Here is a 16,261-nt window from a genome sequence, read left to right as displayed (position 1 = left end):
CCACAAACCCCAACCCCCCCCAAAAAACCCAAAACAACAGAAAACAAAACCAAACCAACCCACCTTTAAATTATGCCACTGGAGCATTTAATTCAGTGCCAGTACTGTTTGAATCGGTGCCTGCTGCTTGTTGCAGCTGGAGAAAGAACATTATAATTGCTGGTAATACACAGAGAACTAAGTTGAGGAGTTAGACCTAGGGTGAAGATGCCCAGGTCTTTGGCCTACTCTTGTGCAGAAGTCCAATTATCTGAGTAAGTTGCTTAAGCCTGTGCTGTCCCTGAAAGAAATACTTATTAAACTGTACATTGTATCAGCAATGTATACTCCTATCTGAGTATATAAAAATAAAATACTCTTTTGTCAGAGAAGGGTGTAGACGCTGTCTAATGCTGGTTTAGCATTTCAGCAAGTTCACATTCCATGTGTGTAGCGATGAGGAACTTCAGCCAGTTCACTGATTTGTCTTAACTTAAAACATTGATTACAACCCTGTACTGGTTGAGTGTAGTTTATCTGTGATACAGAATTTAAAGACAGTGTAACTTCTCATAATAGTGTTTTAAGTATGTACTTTAATGTACTTTGGTTATATTTTTTCTTATGTTTAGGCATCCTGCTTTTGTTTTTCTTGATGATTGCATGTTTTTCATAAGCAACATTTTTAACTTCCCTATTTACCAAAAAAATTGGACTTTCCTCTTTCATATATAGTAATTACATAGTTGAAGTGTGGGTGAAAGGAATAGAGAAAGGTCTTTAAACCATTTTTTGAATGGATTACATGGTACCATCCCATCTCGCTTAAAATTAATGAGCTATTATGGTTGCCCCAACAGTAATTGGGTATTAGTTAAAATAAACTATCCTCTTTGCTCATTTGCATCTGTATGAATGTGACTTCTAATTTTTTTTTTAATTAGCCTCATGCTATCAGATGAAATGCACTATTTTTTTGAAAAACCATTGCAGCAGCTTTTATGTTCTGATAACTGCATCACTATAGCATACATACAAACTGTCTTACAGGCATGTTAGTAGTGGAAGAGAAAGTCATGTTTGTCTCCCTTTTATAGCTAGCCAGCTCATGCATTTTTCACTCTTTTCCCATTTGCAAAGAACTTCTAAAAATTGTTTTTCTACTTAGTTTGCTATTTTGAAACTTTGTTTCTGATCCTGAAAAGGACTTGAGCTTTTTTTTGATTGCTTTTTATCTTAAAATTCTAAAATACAACCTCAATCAAATTTCTAGCTGATTTTATTATTTTTTTTTTAGCATGTATAATATTAATTCATAAAACTGTGTGCAAATCACCAGTAGTGATAGTGCAGGAATACTTAACTCTGGAAAGGTATTTTGTGTTATTCGTCACTGAAATGAAGGAGAACTTGAAGGAGGTGGGGGTGAGGGGAAGAAAACTGAAGTTTGTTCTTTCTTTTGTGACTTGACTTCTGTTGATTCTTGCATTGATTTCCCTTAACTAGGTTGTCTTATATTATGACGTCTTGGGATTTCAATTTCAAGTGTAAACAAGAAGGAATAAATTGTGTCCATCATAGGATAAAATAAAAACCCTAATTCCAACTCTTCGTGCCTCTCTTAAACATCTTAAAGAAGCAAAATAGGGCACAAGCCCAATTTTTTTTTGCTTTTCAGGTCTCCTTTAAGAGCAGAGACAACCATGATCCAGCAGTTTTGGAGGTAGAGGCAAGTAAATGTTTTACTTCTTGTAAACATTCCAATAAGTTTTTGCAAATCACCTATAATTTGAGGAGACGCTGGTTGAAAAAGAATCTCAAACCCCCCTTCCCTAAATGGTGAATTTGCTTTGTATGCTTGATGTGAGGAAAAATATATTTAAGCTTTTATTGATTATTGACAGGTTTCACATCAGTTAGATGCTGTTGCAATACCTAATTGGTGTAAAAATATACAAGTTTAATATTAATAGGTTTTTGTGATAATAGTTGTTGAAGTTTTTTATTTTGAACCTATCTTCAAAATGTAAATTGTGTTGCGTGGTTCATCATAGTGATTTTCTTTTTAACAACAAAAGAAAAGTGGCTAATATTTGCTACCTCCCAACTGCTGGTGTTCAAATCAGCTCTTCATCATTCTCACTAAGGGCAATTCAACAACCTCTTATGTACTGGGTCTAAACCTGTAATTATTTCTATGTTTGGGACATTTCTGAGAGCTCATGTTGAGTTTCTCCTGAAGGTATCACTGGTGTTCTTAAATTAGTATTTTTGCTCTTTTGTGAAGGCTGTATTGGAGGTACAGGAAGGAACTATCCACCTGTATTGCTGAAGTTTTAAAAATCAGTCAGCCTCTTGAGTGCTACTGCTCATCAGGAAATTTGCCTCCTTCAGGTATCTCAGGCTGCAGTTCCAGGGCTGCTCTTCAGGCAATTTGATTCAATACTTGCTGTTCAGTACCACTGGCACAGCCCTGGATAAGCATACTTTCTCCCTTCTTTGTGACAGTTACTGGTGATTTAAATGACTATGATGACCCGCTTCAGTGCTAAGCCAGCTGAAAACTAAAGCTGGAAACTTCCTGTTGCTTTTGAGAACCATGAACTGGATCACAAGCACTTTAGTACGTCAAGGTGGGACCAGCAGCGCCAACTTAGAATAGCTTAAACTTGTTGTGGGACTACAGGCCTTAGGCAAAGTGCAGTAATTGTTCTTGGATTAGTTGAGCTGGATGACTGTGGCTTCTTGGTATGCTGTGGAAATGATGCTTTTTACATCTTCAGATGATAAATGCAGGGTCCCCAACTCGTTTTTTAGACATAAAATATGGAACATACAGGCTTGAAATACCTGTTCTCTCCACCACTAATGAACTTTTTGCTGTGTTTAATTTTCTTACTTAAAGATGCAGACATTTGAAACAGCCAGAATTTTTTGACTGTGAATGATACTAGATGGGTGCTAACTGAGAACTGGGAAGCAAAGCTGTGAAACTGTACACGTGGGTTTTAGTTTTTTGACATATCAGAGCTGGTTTTTGGGAAGGGCTGGAATTTTTCAGTGTTTTTGGTGTCTTTTTCCTGTTTGAAAGTAGTGAAGTTCATTTGTGACACATCTGGATGAATTCTTAAGTCATAATACAGTGCAAAGATTAAAATGTAATAGCGAATACTTAGAGATGTTTTAATTTTGTTGGCAAACAAAATTGGTTACGATTGCAACATGGAGAATATTAATGACAAGAGGCATGCTGATGCTGTTCATTCTTACCATGTTTCTTTGAGTGCTTTGTAAACAACCTTCTTCAAACCCATTCAGTTAGGAAACTAGTTATTTTTTTGGACCTTCCTCTTCCTTATTATCAATAAAAAGAGACAATTTGCATCATTTCATAACAATACAGGATTACATGTATTTGGGACAGTTTTGCTCAACTTCTCTTTTGGGAGCTGGGGGGAAATGTGCTGTTCCATGTTAGAGGGTTACAATAGGGACAGGAAAGAAGCTAGATTTTGGTCAGCTAATGTGAGAGTATAGTTCAGTGGGATAAAAAATTTTGCTAGTCAATAAGCTGTATTGACCCAAACTAATACCTGTGCCAGTTTGAGAAGGGAGAGGATGGGAAAAAGAAAGTGGCCAGGTCAGGAAGTGGGAGGTCAGCACCTGTTGGCCGGCAGTAAGTCTTTGTCATCTATTTGAAATGCATTTTGATCAAAGGGATTATGCTTGTGCTTTCCTGAAGAGTAGGAAACATTTAGAATGAAGGAAGCCACCTTTCTTCTAGCGCTCTCTCTAGGATGTGAGCAGACCGTGTAATTATTTTTGTCCTCAATTCATGCGCAATGCTGTCTTATTTTCTAAGATGGATGAAGCCACTGTAGAACATAAGGCAGGCAGGCACATAATGACCTTTTCTCCCCAGCCTTACCATCTTACTTCAACTTTTGTTATTCAGAAGTATATTAATTTAAACTGTAAAACTTTGGTTTGATTTTTGTGTGGGCAGATAAGCATGCAATCTAAAACCGTATATAATGGACGTTTTAATAAAACAACTTTGGAACTTGTATTCTGAAGAGTAGAAGCAGTTAATTTTTTAATAACTTTTTGCATGCTTCTGATAATGTACTGGAATCTATTAAAAATTACTCACTTTAAATGTCTTCAGACTTGGTTAACCCATCAAGGATTTACTTTGCTTCTGTGGCTTCATACTGTAAGGACATTCTGTTTGGTTCTTTTAATCTGTCCAGTATTTATTCATGATATTTCTCTCTTCATTAATATTTTTGTTTAGCTGAGTGAAATGGCTAGATCCACCCATGCTTCTCTTTGGGCACTGTGTTGAAAAAGCAGAACTTGAAATTTTGCATAATTAAATAAGTCTTAATTTTTCACACTACAGTGACTTGCAGTGGAGCTGTGATAATTTGGTTAATTGTAGTTTTTATTCAGTTTGTGCACTCAGTTTTACTCAAAATCTTGCAAATGAAAATGTCAGCAGATTCACTATTCAATGAGATTTTTTTTTTAATGGTGAATGTTTTTGTACATTTTACCAAAATTTGTGGGATTCAAAAAGTTCATGTGAAACTGGATGTCTTTTTAGAAGGATGATGATGTCTCCTAAACAGCAGCTGTAGGACTGCTAATTGAATGTGATCTTGAAGGATGCATATCTAGACAGTCTCTCCTAAGACCAGTATATCTGTATGCAATGAAAATATTGTGATATTTGACTTTGAATTAAAATTATGAATAGCGTTCACTTTCTTTTGTGTTTATGTAATGAGCAAGGGTTTTATTACACTTTATTTTCAAGTTTAAAAAGTGTCAGAAATACTTTTTCATAATTACTCCTTTACATAAATGTTATTTCAATGATTTCACTTAAAATTACTTTTTCCTATTAAATATTTTCACAAGGTTTTTATTTTAAATGTGTTGCACACATCCTATATAATGAACTGATGGTAGTGTGTAGTATTTTAAATGAACTGAAAAATTTGTGGTTTTCAGCTCACTAAGTGTAGAAAGCGAATAAAGAATTCCAAACCCCAACCTTAAGGACAGATTCGGTGAAGGACCAGAGAGCTCTCTGTGAAAGCCACCAGAGAGTACTGATAGTTGCAATGTTTTAATTCCTATGAATCATTAAAGTAGTACTGCTGAAGGGAACTACCCACCGGCTTACTGATGTTTTGTTTTTTTTTTAATCACTGTATTGATGTCACCTGAGAGGTAAAGGGGGATACCGACTCTGAATATCCATCATCTCTGTACTGTAGGAAAGATTTCCCTAATATATTTTTTTTTGAGCGGTTTAATATCAGTGCCAAGCTGGCACTCAGCTATACAGTCTTTAACTGGCGTGACTATTACTACATTTTAATCTGGCCTTGAGTACACATGCCACATGCTGGATACCCCTCATTCTGCAGTCATTCTAATCAATAGAGTTGTTGCATGAAATTAGTTATAAAGAAGGTTTGGAACAGTGGTCACACTTTGAGTTATCTAGGTGGTAACTTGGGTGTGTCAAATCCCATATAATTGTTGCAAGCATTTGAGACAACTGCTGCAATAAAACAATATAATTACAGACTGTGTGCAAGGTTTCAGTCATAAATACATGGCAAGTTTGTGTGCTGAGATCATTTGAGGCAGTAGTTCTGAATTCTTTCAAGGACTCAACTTTAGTTCATTAGCTAATATTTATTGACAATTGTGTACTCAGTGACAAATTTGGGGAGTTTTCTCTATTCTCTGTAACAAAATTTTGTTTTATTTTTAAAGTAGAAGTTTTATTTAATTTGTGTTAGTATCTCGCCTGTTACTTTCTGTTTGTCTTGAACTGTTGTCTGGGTTATTTGTTTACAAATAAATTTGTTTTGTAATTGTTGCAACTGAGTAAATATGGAAAGAACAGAACTTCAGGAGGAGGGAGTAAAATTATTAAAAACCAAAGATATATAAATATATGCTTGTGTAATCACCATAAGATTAAATTATTATAGTTTTAGAGTAAACTTGCTGTTTTGATAGCTTAGTGAAAAAGTAAGAGAATAGAGATAAAATACAAGGCTAGACTGTTATTATTGAATGTGTTAAAACCTAACAGCCTTAGCAGTAATGCTGTATAAAATGCTACAGAAATGCTATATTCTTTGTTCCACTCAGTACTGTACTACTGGTTATGGGTCACCGTTGAAGAAAAAGTTGAATAGATCATGGACAGCAACATACTACACTATTTATGCACTGCTTAGAAGTATTACCATAGTATGAATCCAAAGCAGACAACACAAAGCCCACATAGCCCATTCCTCAAAACAAAAAAAAAAAGGGGGAAAAACAAAAAACAAAAGCTCAGAAAGCCTGTATGAATGGAAGCTCAACCTGAATAAAAACATTGCAATTAACTGGTGAGCTTTCTAGCTATGGAGCAAATCAGTTAGTATATGGATTAGAGTGACCCTGAAATTTAGCTTCTCAGTTGTTTCTAACTGGTAAAGAACCTCTTACCCTGTCTGGACAACACAATATATTTGGTAACATGCTGTGAACTTATGCCACCTGTAGCATAATGTCTGTTTAACAACAATACTCTGTGGAAAATAAGTTTGTTACATTAGTCAATGAATTTGACTGTTTATCTTCTCCAAAAGACCCACGGACCGTAGAGGGGGTCGCTATTTAGAGCAGAGCAAGCCACCATCTAAGCAGTGGGATAAGAACCATGGGCAGTCATCTGCTTAGCAGTACCTGGTCACTAAGATAAAGCCCTTCTGTAATAGACAGAGTTTCATGAGGCCTGCTGAGTGCAGAATTAACTTTGAGCATCATTTCTGGTCACACTCCTCTAATCCAAAATGCAAGGCATCCTTCTAACGCTTCTGTAAATCTGAAAATTCCAGAACTTAGTACTGTGGGAGAAATCACTGTGTAAAGAAATGAGAGAGAGCAAATAACTGAGTGACATATTCATTATATAATTCATTAGTGGAAAGCACTCCTAAGCGATTACAAAAGGCTTTTTTTTTTTTTTTTTAAAGCCTTATGCAATAGGGCAGCATTAGTGCTGCTGTATGATGAACAGGGAAACAGGGCCACTGAAACCCAGCTGATGTCTCCTGTGAAATTACACATTTTTAAGAAGAGCGTTGAGATTGCAAATTCAAATTAGAAGATGCTAGAATTAAGGTTGGTAGTTACAACCTTTTTGCATAAATGAACTTTTCCTTGGAGTTAATCACTATGCTGTGAGTGACTAGTGGTTTTTTCTTTGCCACACCCTTAAATAAATGGGGCACAGTATGTTCATTTCTCAGGTAAGCAACTGAGATGTAACATTTAAAGTGGAAAATGTTGATTGCTTTGCGCGCCTAACTTGAGGTGAGTGGAAACTGAGTTTTCAGAATACTTAACTTTTAAATAGCAATTGATGTATTATAGTAAAATTACATTTGACGTAAGCAGCACTGATAAGTGCCCAACATGTCTACAGAGTTGCAAGTCAGGCAGTCAGAGCATGGGGCTCCCTCCTCCTCACCCCCTGTTGTGAGTGGTTTAGTGCAGCAGGGGAGGGACTGGGCTGGCTGTGCAGTCTGCTGAAGGCATGACTGACAGCTGGCAGCTTCCTGCAAAGGGATATGCCTGTGCCCTCCTTTGTGCCTAGTCTGCTGCTTGTGGGATGTGTCACTGAGCCAGTTCAGCTTGCTAAACAGGCAAAACCTAATCTGACAGCAGTAGTTTGCTGCTGTGTTAAACTGGCTCTAGAAGGCCCCAGCGAGAGCTGTTGCTGGTGCAAAGAAGAGGGAAGGACTCTGCAGGCAGCCGAGGAGAAGGAGAAAGGAGTGAGCCACCTGTTTTGGTGGGAGTGAGGAGTTACCATTTCAGCTCTGTTGTTGAACTGAAGTCTAAGGAAGAAACCCTTCTGTACGAGAAAACTCAGAATAGTTCTGACTTGTGATTTGGGAGAGTTTCTTTCTCTGAGGTGACTATGTAAGATCAGCGGTCTAATTATAAGCACAGACACTGTGTCTAAAGCTGGCAATATTCATTTAAGCAACCACTTATGAAAAAGTTTGGTTTATGCTTAGCGCTACGTTTTCTTGTTGGCATAAGAGGTGATTTGAATCTCATTATTCAGGATAGCATTTAGCTGCCTAGGCATGTGAATCTTCTTGCCATCCCTGCAGACCTACAGGAAGCAGGAGTGATTGAGGTACTTGCTCTTCATTATGCATCTTAGAGGAAATCTTCAAGGTAGATTCATCCCAAGGATTGAAATAAGAAAGGGGAAATAAGAAAAATATTAGATGTAATCGTACCAGTGCTGATACCCTGGTTTTCTTTAAGGTCGGGGTTCCGCAAAGCCCTTCAGTTTATGCAGGAGATGTGTTGTAACACTGATTACTCTCCCCACCTCTGTTTTTTGCAGTCTGTCTGTGCATGTTCTTGTCAAAACTCACAGTAATTGTTAACTTACACATTTATCCAGAATAGAAGGAGCCATTCCCAGGCAGTGTAAGATACAGGTTTTGAGCTAAAGCTCTGGCATTGCAACCATGTCAGCCTGGCCCTGGCAGGAAAAACAACTTTGCTTTTCTGTGCACGGCCTCCTTCCTGCATTTTGCCACGTTCTTGTAGCCCAGCAGTAAAGTGCTATTGGAACTGTCCCTGGTTAAAGTATTAAAGTTTGAAGTTATTCCCTTTCCTCTACGCTTTCCCCTCCCCAACCTGCCTCTGAACCAATCTAAAAAGACAGACGTGATGAAAGTTTGTTTTATCTCTTTTAATTTTTTTAAACTTCACTGAGCAAGAACAGTTTATGGCTAGGGAAGTTATTTGAAGCTTAACTACTACCTAGGTATGTTTGGTTTGAGTCATGAGTCTCTTATTTTTGTTGCTTTGACAAATAGTAAAAGCCTAAAGATCACAGTGTCCTAAAATGAAGCTAACAACATATCACTATAAAAATAATTTTATTTTACAAGTTATCTGCTTTGAAAGAAACAGTGGTAACTGTTCATATTCTTAAACAGAGGTCACAACTTTTTTTTGTGCATACAAAGAGTAAAAACTATGAATCTGTTCTTTTTTACTTCAGTTGTTTTTTTTGGGGGGGAGGGAAATAGGGAAGAGTTTTCCCTTTGATTTTCTTAAATTTAGCTGGCAGTTTTGTGCAGTTTTATAACTGTATCTGAAACTTGTCTATTACATCGTGGGTTAAGGGGTGGTACTTTTCCATTTTCTTGGCACACTGAGGTTATGTTAACATGTTCAGTCTGAGTTTCTGTTAAAAATGTTCTGTAGTGACATCTTCGTATACTTTTGTGCAAAGATTTGGAGTGAATTTTCACTTTTCTTACTAAGTGTTAAGCAGTTTCTGAAAAGACGTTGAGGTTAGTAATCACGTATTATTGTAAATGTTAACAGCATGAGAAAATGGGGAGGAGTAGTTCTCTTAAAAGCTTACAATTATTTTGTAACTAAAAAAAGTGAAGGGTTGACATGACTATATTGTCATTTTACAAAGTTATCTTCACAATATGCTCCCTTAAAACTTTCAACAAGATTTATGCAGAGAAATCCCTATTGATACATCTTTTATTTTTCATACATAGATGAGGAATATATGTGCTCCATCCTTGAGAAAACACTAAAAGCAAAATGGTTGGATTTTCAAGCAGGGGCTGAGTCACTGGACACTGGAAGTGATAGGCAAATCGAGATTAGGAAAGTAGAAGTGTGGATATGTTGACATTAAAATGCAGGGTGTGAGCAGCTCTATTTATTCTGATAGCTCCAAAAGGTCACTTAGCTATTACATTTTTTCTCTTCGTATTTCTTTCTCCTCCTTTTCTTTAACAGTGCTGTAAATTCAGTCTGAAGTAAAAAAAAAAAAAAATTGGTCATTTATTCCTAATTACATATAAAAAAGAAATTTAACAAACTATGTATGAATTAATGTAGCTTTGTCTGTTTCTTAGACTTCTAACATAAATGAGTGAAAATTGCTGGAATTCATGCTTCGATTAAGCAGGAATAGCACCTGAAGAAAAGTGTGGTTTTATTTTGTTATTTCTTGACCCTCATGGTTTGTTCAACATCACTTATATGTGGAGCTGTCATAGAAGAGCCGGAGCACAGGTGTTTGAGGATGAGCTTAACTGAGAAATGGATCAATTTAACACTGAAGTTATTGAGCAGGGGAGTGTTCATGTGTTGACCAGGTTTGCTATGCAAAGCAGCAATCAAATCTAAGTAAGGCAGAGAGGAAATAAAACACAGATTAGAGAAATAAAAATGGATGAAATTCAGTAAAGACAGATGCAACAATTATCTGGGGCAGTTACCCATGATAGTATTTCAAAAGAGGAAAGAAAATGTTTCAAAAAGTGTGAAATTATACTACCAGCCTAAGAGCTGGTCATGTTCTCCGTTGAATACAAAAACATAATTTGTTTTATGTTTTTTACTTTTACACGTGCTAGTGACTAATACTGCATTGATTGCAGTGTTCAAAATTCAGTATGCTGTAAACGGTAGTCCAAATTGCAGTCAAGAACAGTGTTTTGGGTTGGTTTTTTGTTTGTTTGGTTTTTTCTTTTGTTGTTTTTTTTAACTATTAAAAAATTGCTGAATAAATATTCTGGAGTTTATACTATATAGACTAGAAGACTGAGAAACCAATGAACGGATGCTTTTTTCCCTTAAATACAGCTGAGGAGTAGTGGTAGCACTTTTCTTTAAACAATAGAGCACGTATTCAGAAATGTGAACCCACAGCTCAGGTATTTCCTGTAAGTTCCCAAATCATTAAACCACAGGCTCTGATGATGCTTTCCATCTTTTGTGTTCATTGCACAGATGAAAGTAAAAGTTTCATATGAATGGAAAAAGGAAAAACTAAGAGGCTCACCCTGAAGTTGGAAATAAAGGTTCTCTTCAAAGTGTTACTTATACTTCATTTTATATTTATATTACCCAATCATTCACAATTGCAAAAAGCTTCCAGTCCTAAGTAAAAGAACAGGAACTCACCTCCTGGTCATGTCCTTTATCATTGGGCTAAAGATGCCCCCAGCGCTTCGTGCATTTGGTTTTTTTTTCCCCCTCCTCTCCTGGGCAGTGATCTGCCTTCAAAAAGGGCGAAGTGGAAAGTGCCTTGTTCTGCCTTTCTTTGGCCTGAAGTTAGGGCGCTCCTGGAACATCAGTGTGGTGATGTTGATGCATTTTTGGCTGAGGCGGTGCTAGGATCTTGATTGTCATTTCCTGGACCAACGTACCAACCGCTGGACTGTTACATTGCATTTTCTTGGAGTTGCAACTTCTTTCTTAAAGCAACTTTCTTGAAGTTGCCATGCCTTGAGTTAGTTTTGGAAGGTGTATTAGGTTAGGTTCTTTTAGATGTCAACACTTTCAACTCTCCCTAGTTTGAGAATCCTAGATGAAAAACAGGCATTAGACTTTCAGTTTAAGTAAGACTATTTTGCCTTTCAGCATGTACTTTAGCAGAGTTTTAGACACCTTGGTAAGTTTTCAGGTGGAATAGAGAGGCATGTGTTAGCAAGGCTAGTACCTTGGTGTACTAGTCTTCCTCCTGGGTAGAAATATAATGGTAAATCAAAATATAATACAACTAGAATAATGCTTAAGTAAAAACTGAGACATACGGAAGAATTTTTATGTACTTAAAAGAGTAAATTTAATAGTATTATATAGTAAAATATGATGTTATTGACATGTTAATCCTACTTTAAGAAATACCTTTTTAGGTTGGGGAGAATAACTAGTTCATAAAAACTGGTCTATTCTGGATATATTTTCTGTTTTGTTTTTAACATCCTGTTAATGATCGGTAAAATAAAACTTCTAAAGTATGTTAAGACTCTGTAAATTGAGTAATTTAACTTCTGTGTGTATACCTATATGGTATATAGGTGCTGCTTGATGCTAAGGTAGATGAAAGAATGCTTATTTTTGTCAGCCTTTCTCCATCTAAACCTGAATAGCAGAATCAGCTTTATACTGATTAATAATGCTCATAAACTTAGAGGCAGATAGGTTTATGCAGAAGTGATGTTAGAACAGTTGCAGGTTATTTTGAAGTTAATTAGTGACTGCTAATGAATGGTATTGAATCATGAGTTGAAATAAACTTACTGTCTGTATTTCCTGATTAGAGAATGCTCTGAAGAATGTGTCTGCTCTCACAGATTAGGTTTTGTTGGTCTAAGCCTTCATTTAAAAACATCTTATGTACCTCGAGATTCAGAAAATGGAGGCACTTCCTTTCAAAAAGCTGTCTGAAGATAATCCGGAATCAAGAAGACTGTTACGTTCAGGTTTTATTGGTATTTCATTTTCTTTCAAGGGAATTTGATATTGACCTGGAGTACTGTGTCCAGCTCTGGAGCCCTCAGCATAAGAGAGACACGGACCTGTTGGAGCGGGTCCAGAAGAGGGCCACGAAAATGATCAGGGGGATGGAACACCTCTCCTGTGAAGAAAGGCTGAGAGAGTTGGGGTTGTTCAGCCTAGAGAAGAGAAGGCTTTGGGGAGACCTTATTGCAGCCTCTCAGTACTTAAAGGGGGCTTCTAAAAAAGATGGCAGCAGACTTTTTAGCAGGGCCTGTTGCGACAGGACAAGGGGGAATGGCTTTAAACTAAAGGGGGGTAGATTCAGACTAGATAGAAGGAAGAAATTTTTTTACGCTGAGGGTGGTGAAACACTGGCACAGGTTGCCCAGAGAGGTGGTGGATGCCCCATCCCTGGAAGCGTTCAAGGTCAGGTTGGACGGAGCTCTGAGCAACCTGCTTTAGTTGAAGATGTCCCTGCCCACGGCAGGGGTGTTGGACTAGATGACCTTTAGAGGTCCCTTCCAACCCAAACTATTCTATGATTCTATGATACTTGTTTATGGATATTATTACATTAACAGTGGTCAGTGTGTGAAAATAATCACAGTATTGTGAAATGCCTTGTACCGCTTATTCCCTTTTCTGTAGGGGAATAAAATTATACTTGGATATCAGTGTAACTCTGCCTCCCTATGAAGTTTACTACTTTTGGAATGCTGGTAAAGTTAAAATGTTCAAACTCTTAACTGTAGTCCAAAGTCAGAGAAATGAACAGCCTCACTCCTCTGACTAGGTAAAGTTTGACACTTCATGGTAATTTTAAGTATCAGTATTAACAATTGCATTAATCTCTAACAAATATATCCAGCTATTGTGTTTATGCTATGCATTTCATGTGCTAAATTCTCATTTATTCTCTGAGCATACCGATGCATACAAAACTTCTTTACTTTCATCCCAAAACAGTGAAATATTTAGTCTTAACAGGGTCCTGGGTTTTGATAGTACTCGGCAATATAGCTTGTTCCACAAATCATTGCTCTTATTTTTCATACTGGCACAACTTGAGACAAATATGCAAGGAGAAAATCCTGGAGAGATGCAATCCTGTTGCCTATTTCACAGAAACTTACCCTTTGCGATGGGGAGTTTTCTGCTGGCTCCGCTCTCTGGAGCAGTTCACTGTCCGGCTATAGCCGTGCAAGAGCAGGGCGTTGTGAGTGCGCTGCTTCGGCGGTGACGGAGCCTTCCTCTTTTGTCAGCAGACCGTGGTTACTGGATCAGCTGAGTTGTGCTGTGAAGCCACAGCTTTAGAAAGATCCAGTGTGGTGTTTCATGCATGTAGGAACCATTTTGACTGCAGGGCAGATCTGAACTTGGGGCAGCGCTTGGTTTGAAGTTTCCTGAGCACAGACTCTGTGTTGAGGCTTTGAGACAGAGAGTAGAATCCTCTTCTGTGCATTTAAACATTAGGTGGTTTCATGCCGTCAGATTTTTTCAGAATAGTTCTTAAAAGACTTTAGATAATGCTCTTTGACGATGTTTGACAGCTACTGGCTAGTTTAATGTGAGCTGGAAGATGCCCACTTCTTAATCCAGAATTGTCTTGAAGGGGGCTTAGTATACAATAATAATGGATAATTAAAGACATATTAAATAATACTAACTTGTCTGACATTCAGAACAGTAAGTATGTGGCTGTTAATTTAAGCAATTGATCTGTTGCTTCTACAGGAGAAAACTTTGATCAGAAATTCTAAATGTGAAGTAAGCTACCGTGTTCTCCCTGACCAGGTGCTACTCCTTCAGCATTTCTTTCGTTACATTATTTTTTCACCAGCTTTCTGCTTGTGAACTGCTACCATTAGAAGCTCAGTAGGAGCAAAAGTCTAGGTTAATTTGCCTGACTGTAACTGCACAATTAAAGCAGTTTATCAGCAGGGGTTAGGACAATCAATGTGTTCCGATGCTTCATGTTATAAAATTACTTCTGTTGTTCAAACAGATACTGTAATTAGTGCATCATTTTAAACTGGTTTTCTTAGGGCTGGCTTGGAGTTTCATCTGATAAAAATCTTTATTTTTGCTACTTACCTAGGCATTTATTTTGATTGCAGGCTACTTCTAAAGTATTAAATTCAAACATTTTATTGAAATGTTAATGTCAGGAGTATATCATGTGAATAAACTTGCGAATACAGGTTTGGGGGGCTGGGTTGTTTTTCAGTTTTTGTTTGTTTTTCACTGGTCAGTCTTGTCAAGACTTAGAGTCACTGGCAAAAATGGAAGGAGAAAACTCCATGTTTGTATTTACAATTATTACTACATACTAGCATTTAATACCTAGTTCTTACATAGATGAACAAGTTGCTTCATGTCAGATAGTAAAGATAACTGTGTGTTCTGTCCCTGGCACATGCATAATTAGATTTCACTTAGGATAGTTTCATGAGACATGGTGAGCCAGTCTTTAAGTGGGAGTTATGTGTTAAATATGGTCCCTCATCTTCTCCCTTTCCCAATTATAGCACTGACTGTGTGTTGGCACTCAGTAGCCCCTTACGATCTTATTCAACCCACTTGTCCAGCAGAAAATGTGGTGGGAAGGGGGTGTGTTTTTGCCGCATCAGCACGTTGGCCTGGCTCTCTGAAAGGCTGGTGTGGTGCTGGCTCCAGTCCCAGTGGAGGAATAAGGACTGCCTGTAAGGGGAGTGAACTTTTTGAAGTTGTTAGATTGGTCACAAAAGGATACAATAAGACAACAGTAAGAGACGATTCAAGTGATTTTTGTTTCATTAGTGCTAGAGCACTCATGAATATGTATCAGCTGATGTGGAGTTATTTGTATATCTGAGACTTCTAAGTGGTTTATTCCTTGCCCAATATGTTACAGAAATCCTGTCTTCCAAATGTTTGTTTTCAATGATCTCCACAGCAGGGACCCCAAAAACTTAAAAATAAAATTGTGTAGCTCAGATTGGCAGAAAGAACAAGTTACAAGAACAAAGGTTACATTGAACAACACAAGATGGACAACTCTTGTGGTCCATGAAAGGTTGGGAGTAATGACCTAGTTTAGGGAAAAGAGCATTCTTCTTAGATTCCTCTGGCTTGGTTTTACTAGTTCAACGGTGTTGACAAAAGGTTGTTAAATAAGGTGTAATCCGTATTGAATGGTTGAGTACTGTTTCTCTTGGACTCATTAATTGAGACTTGACATTGTTACATGGCTACAATACATATCAACTCTTATTTAAAAATACCTGAACTAGAGCAGGACTAGAATTTGCTTACAATGATCTTTCTAATTTATCACTTTCTAGTGAAATTTAACTTTTGTTTTAAAATTGCTTTAAATGAATATGTTAACTTCTTTAAATTCACACAGCTTCTTTTAAACTGCTCTTCCAATTATTTTTAAAACTTTGATATATATGTGTGAATGTTTTCATTATGGAAAAGAAACATTCAGCTAGAACTACTGTCAGTTGTACCTATAGCACAATTTATTAGACAACATATATTGTGGTAATTTTACTAAATAGCTGAATTTCTTCTCTCCACGTCTTACCTGCTCCATTTGACTGTGAGAAGTGGCTATAAGTGATTATACTGTTTCTTGTATCTTAGGATAATTTTAATTAGAGTTCTTAGAATGTACTCGAATTAAACCTTTGTACAGTTTAAAGCACTATAGCTATTCTGATGCCTTTTAATTTTAGTGTTAAATTTGACATTATTATGAAAACATTATTTCTTCTTACTTTAGCTTTTCTGTGTATTTTTCGTTCAGTGGGGAGAGCAGCTTGCTGTAATAGGTTGGTGAAAACAGAATTTAATAACCTATCACTTCAAGGTGTGTGAGGATACTAAGGTTCATTCTCAACTTTTCCTTGAGCCAGGGGCTTTATTT

At 37.0% G+C, this 16,261-nt stretch overlaps 1 protein-coding gene across 1 annotated transcript in view; it reads left to right on the top strand.

Moving 5' to 3' along the window:
• The window catches only part of QKI (QKI, KH domain containing, RNA binding), a 161,878-nt gene that overhangs the window by 82,100 nt on the left and 63,517 nt on the right, over nucleotides 1-16,261 (top strand). Inside the window, exon 4 of the mRNA XM_009320757.1 lies at nucleotides 1,658-1,708. Within this exon, the coding sequence (XP_009319032.1) occupies nucleotides 1,658-1,708 (51 nt within the window). The remainder of the gene's footprint in view (nucleotides 1-1,657; nucleotides 1,709-16,261) is intronic.

Source organism: Pygoscelis adeliae, unplaced genomic scaffold (assembly GCF_000699105.1).
Source record: "Pygoscelis adeliae isolate BGI_AS28 unplaced genomic scaffold, ASM69910v1 Scaffold33, whole genome shotgun sequence".
Taxonomy (NCBI): Eukaryota; Metazoa; Chordata; class Aves; order Sphenisciformes; family Spheniscidae; genus Pygoscelis; species Pygoscelis adeliae.
The sequence above is the reverse complement of the archived record's forward strand: the minus strand, read 5'-3'. Positions and strand labels throughout refer to the sequence as shown.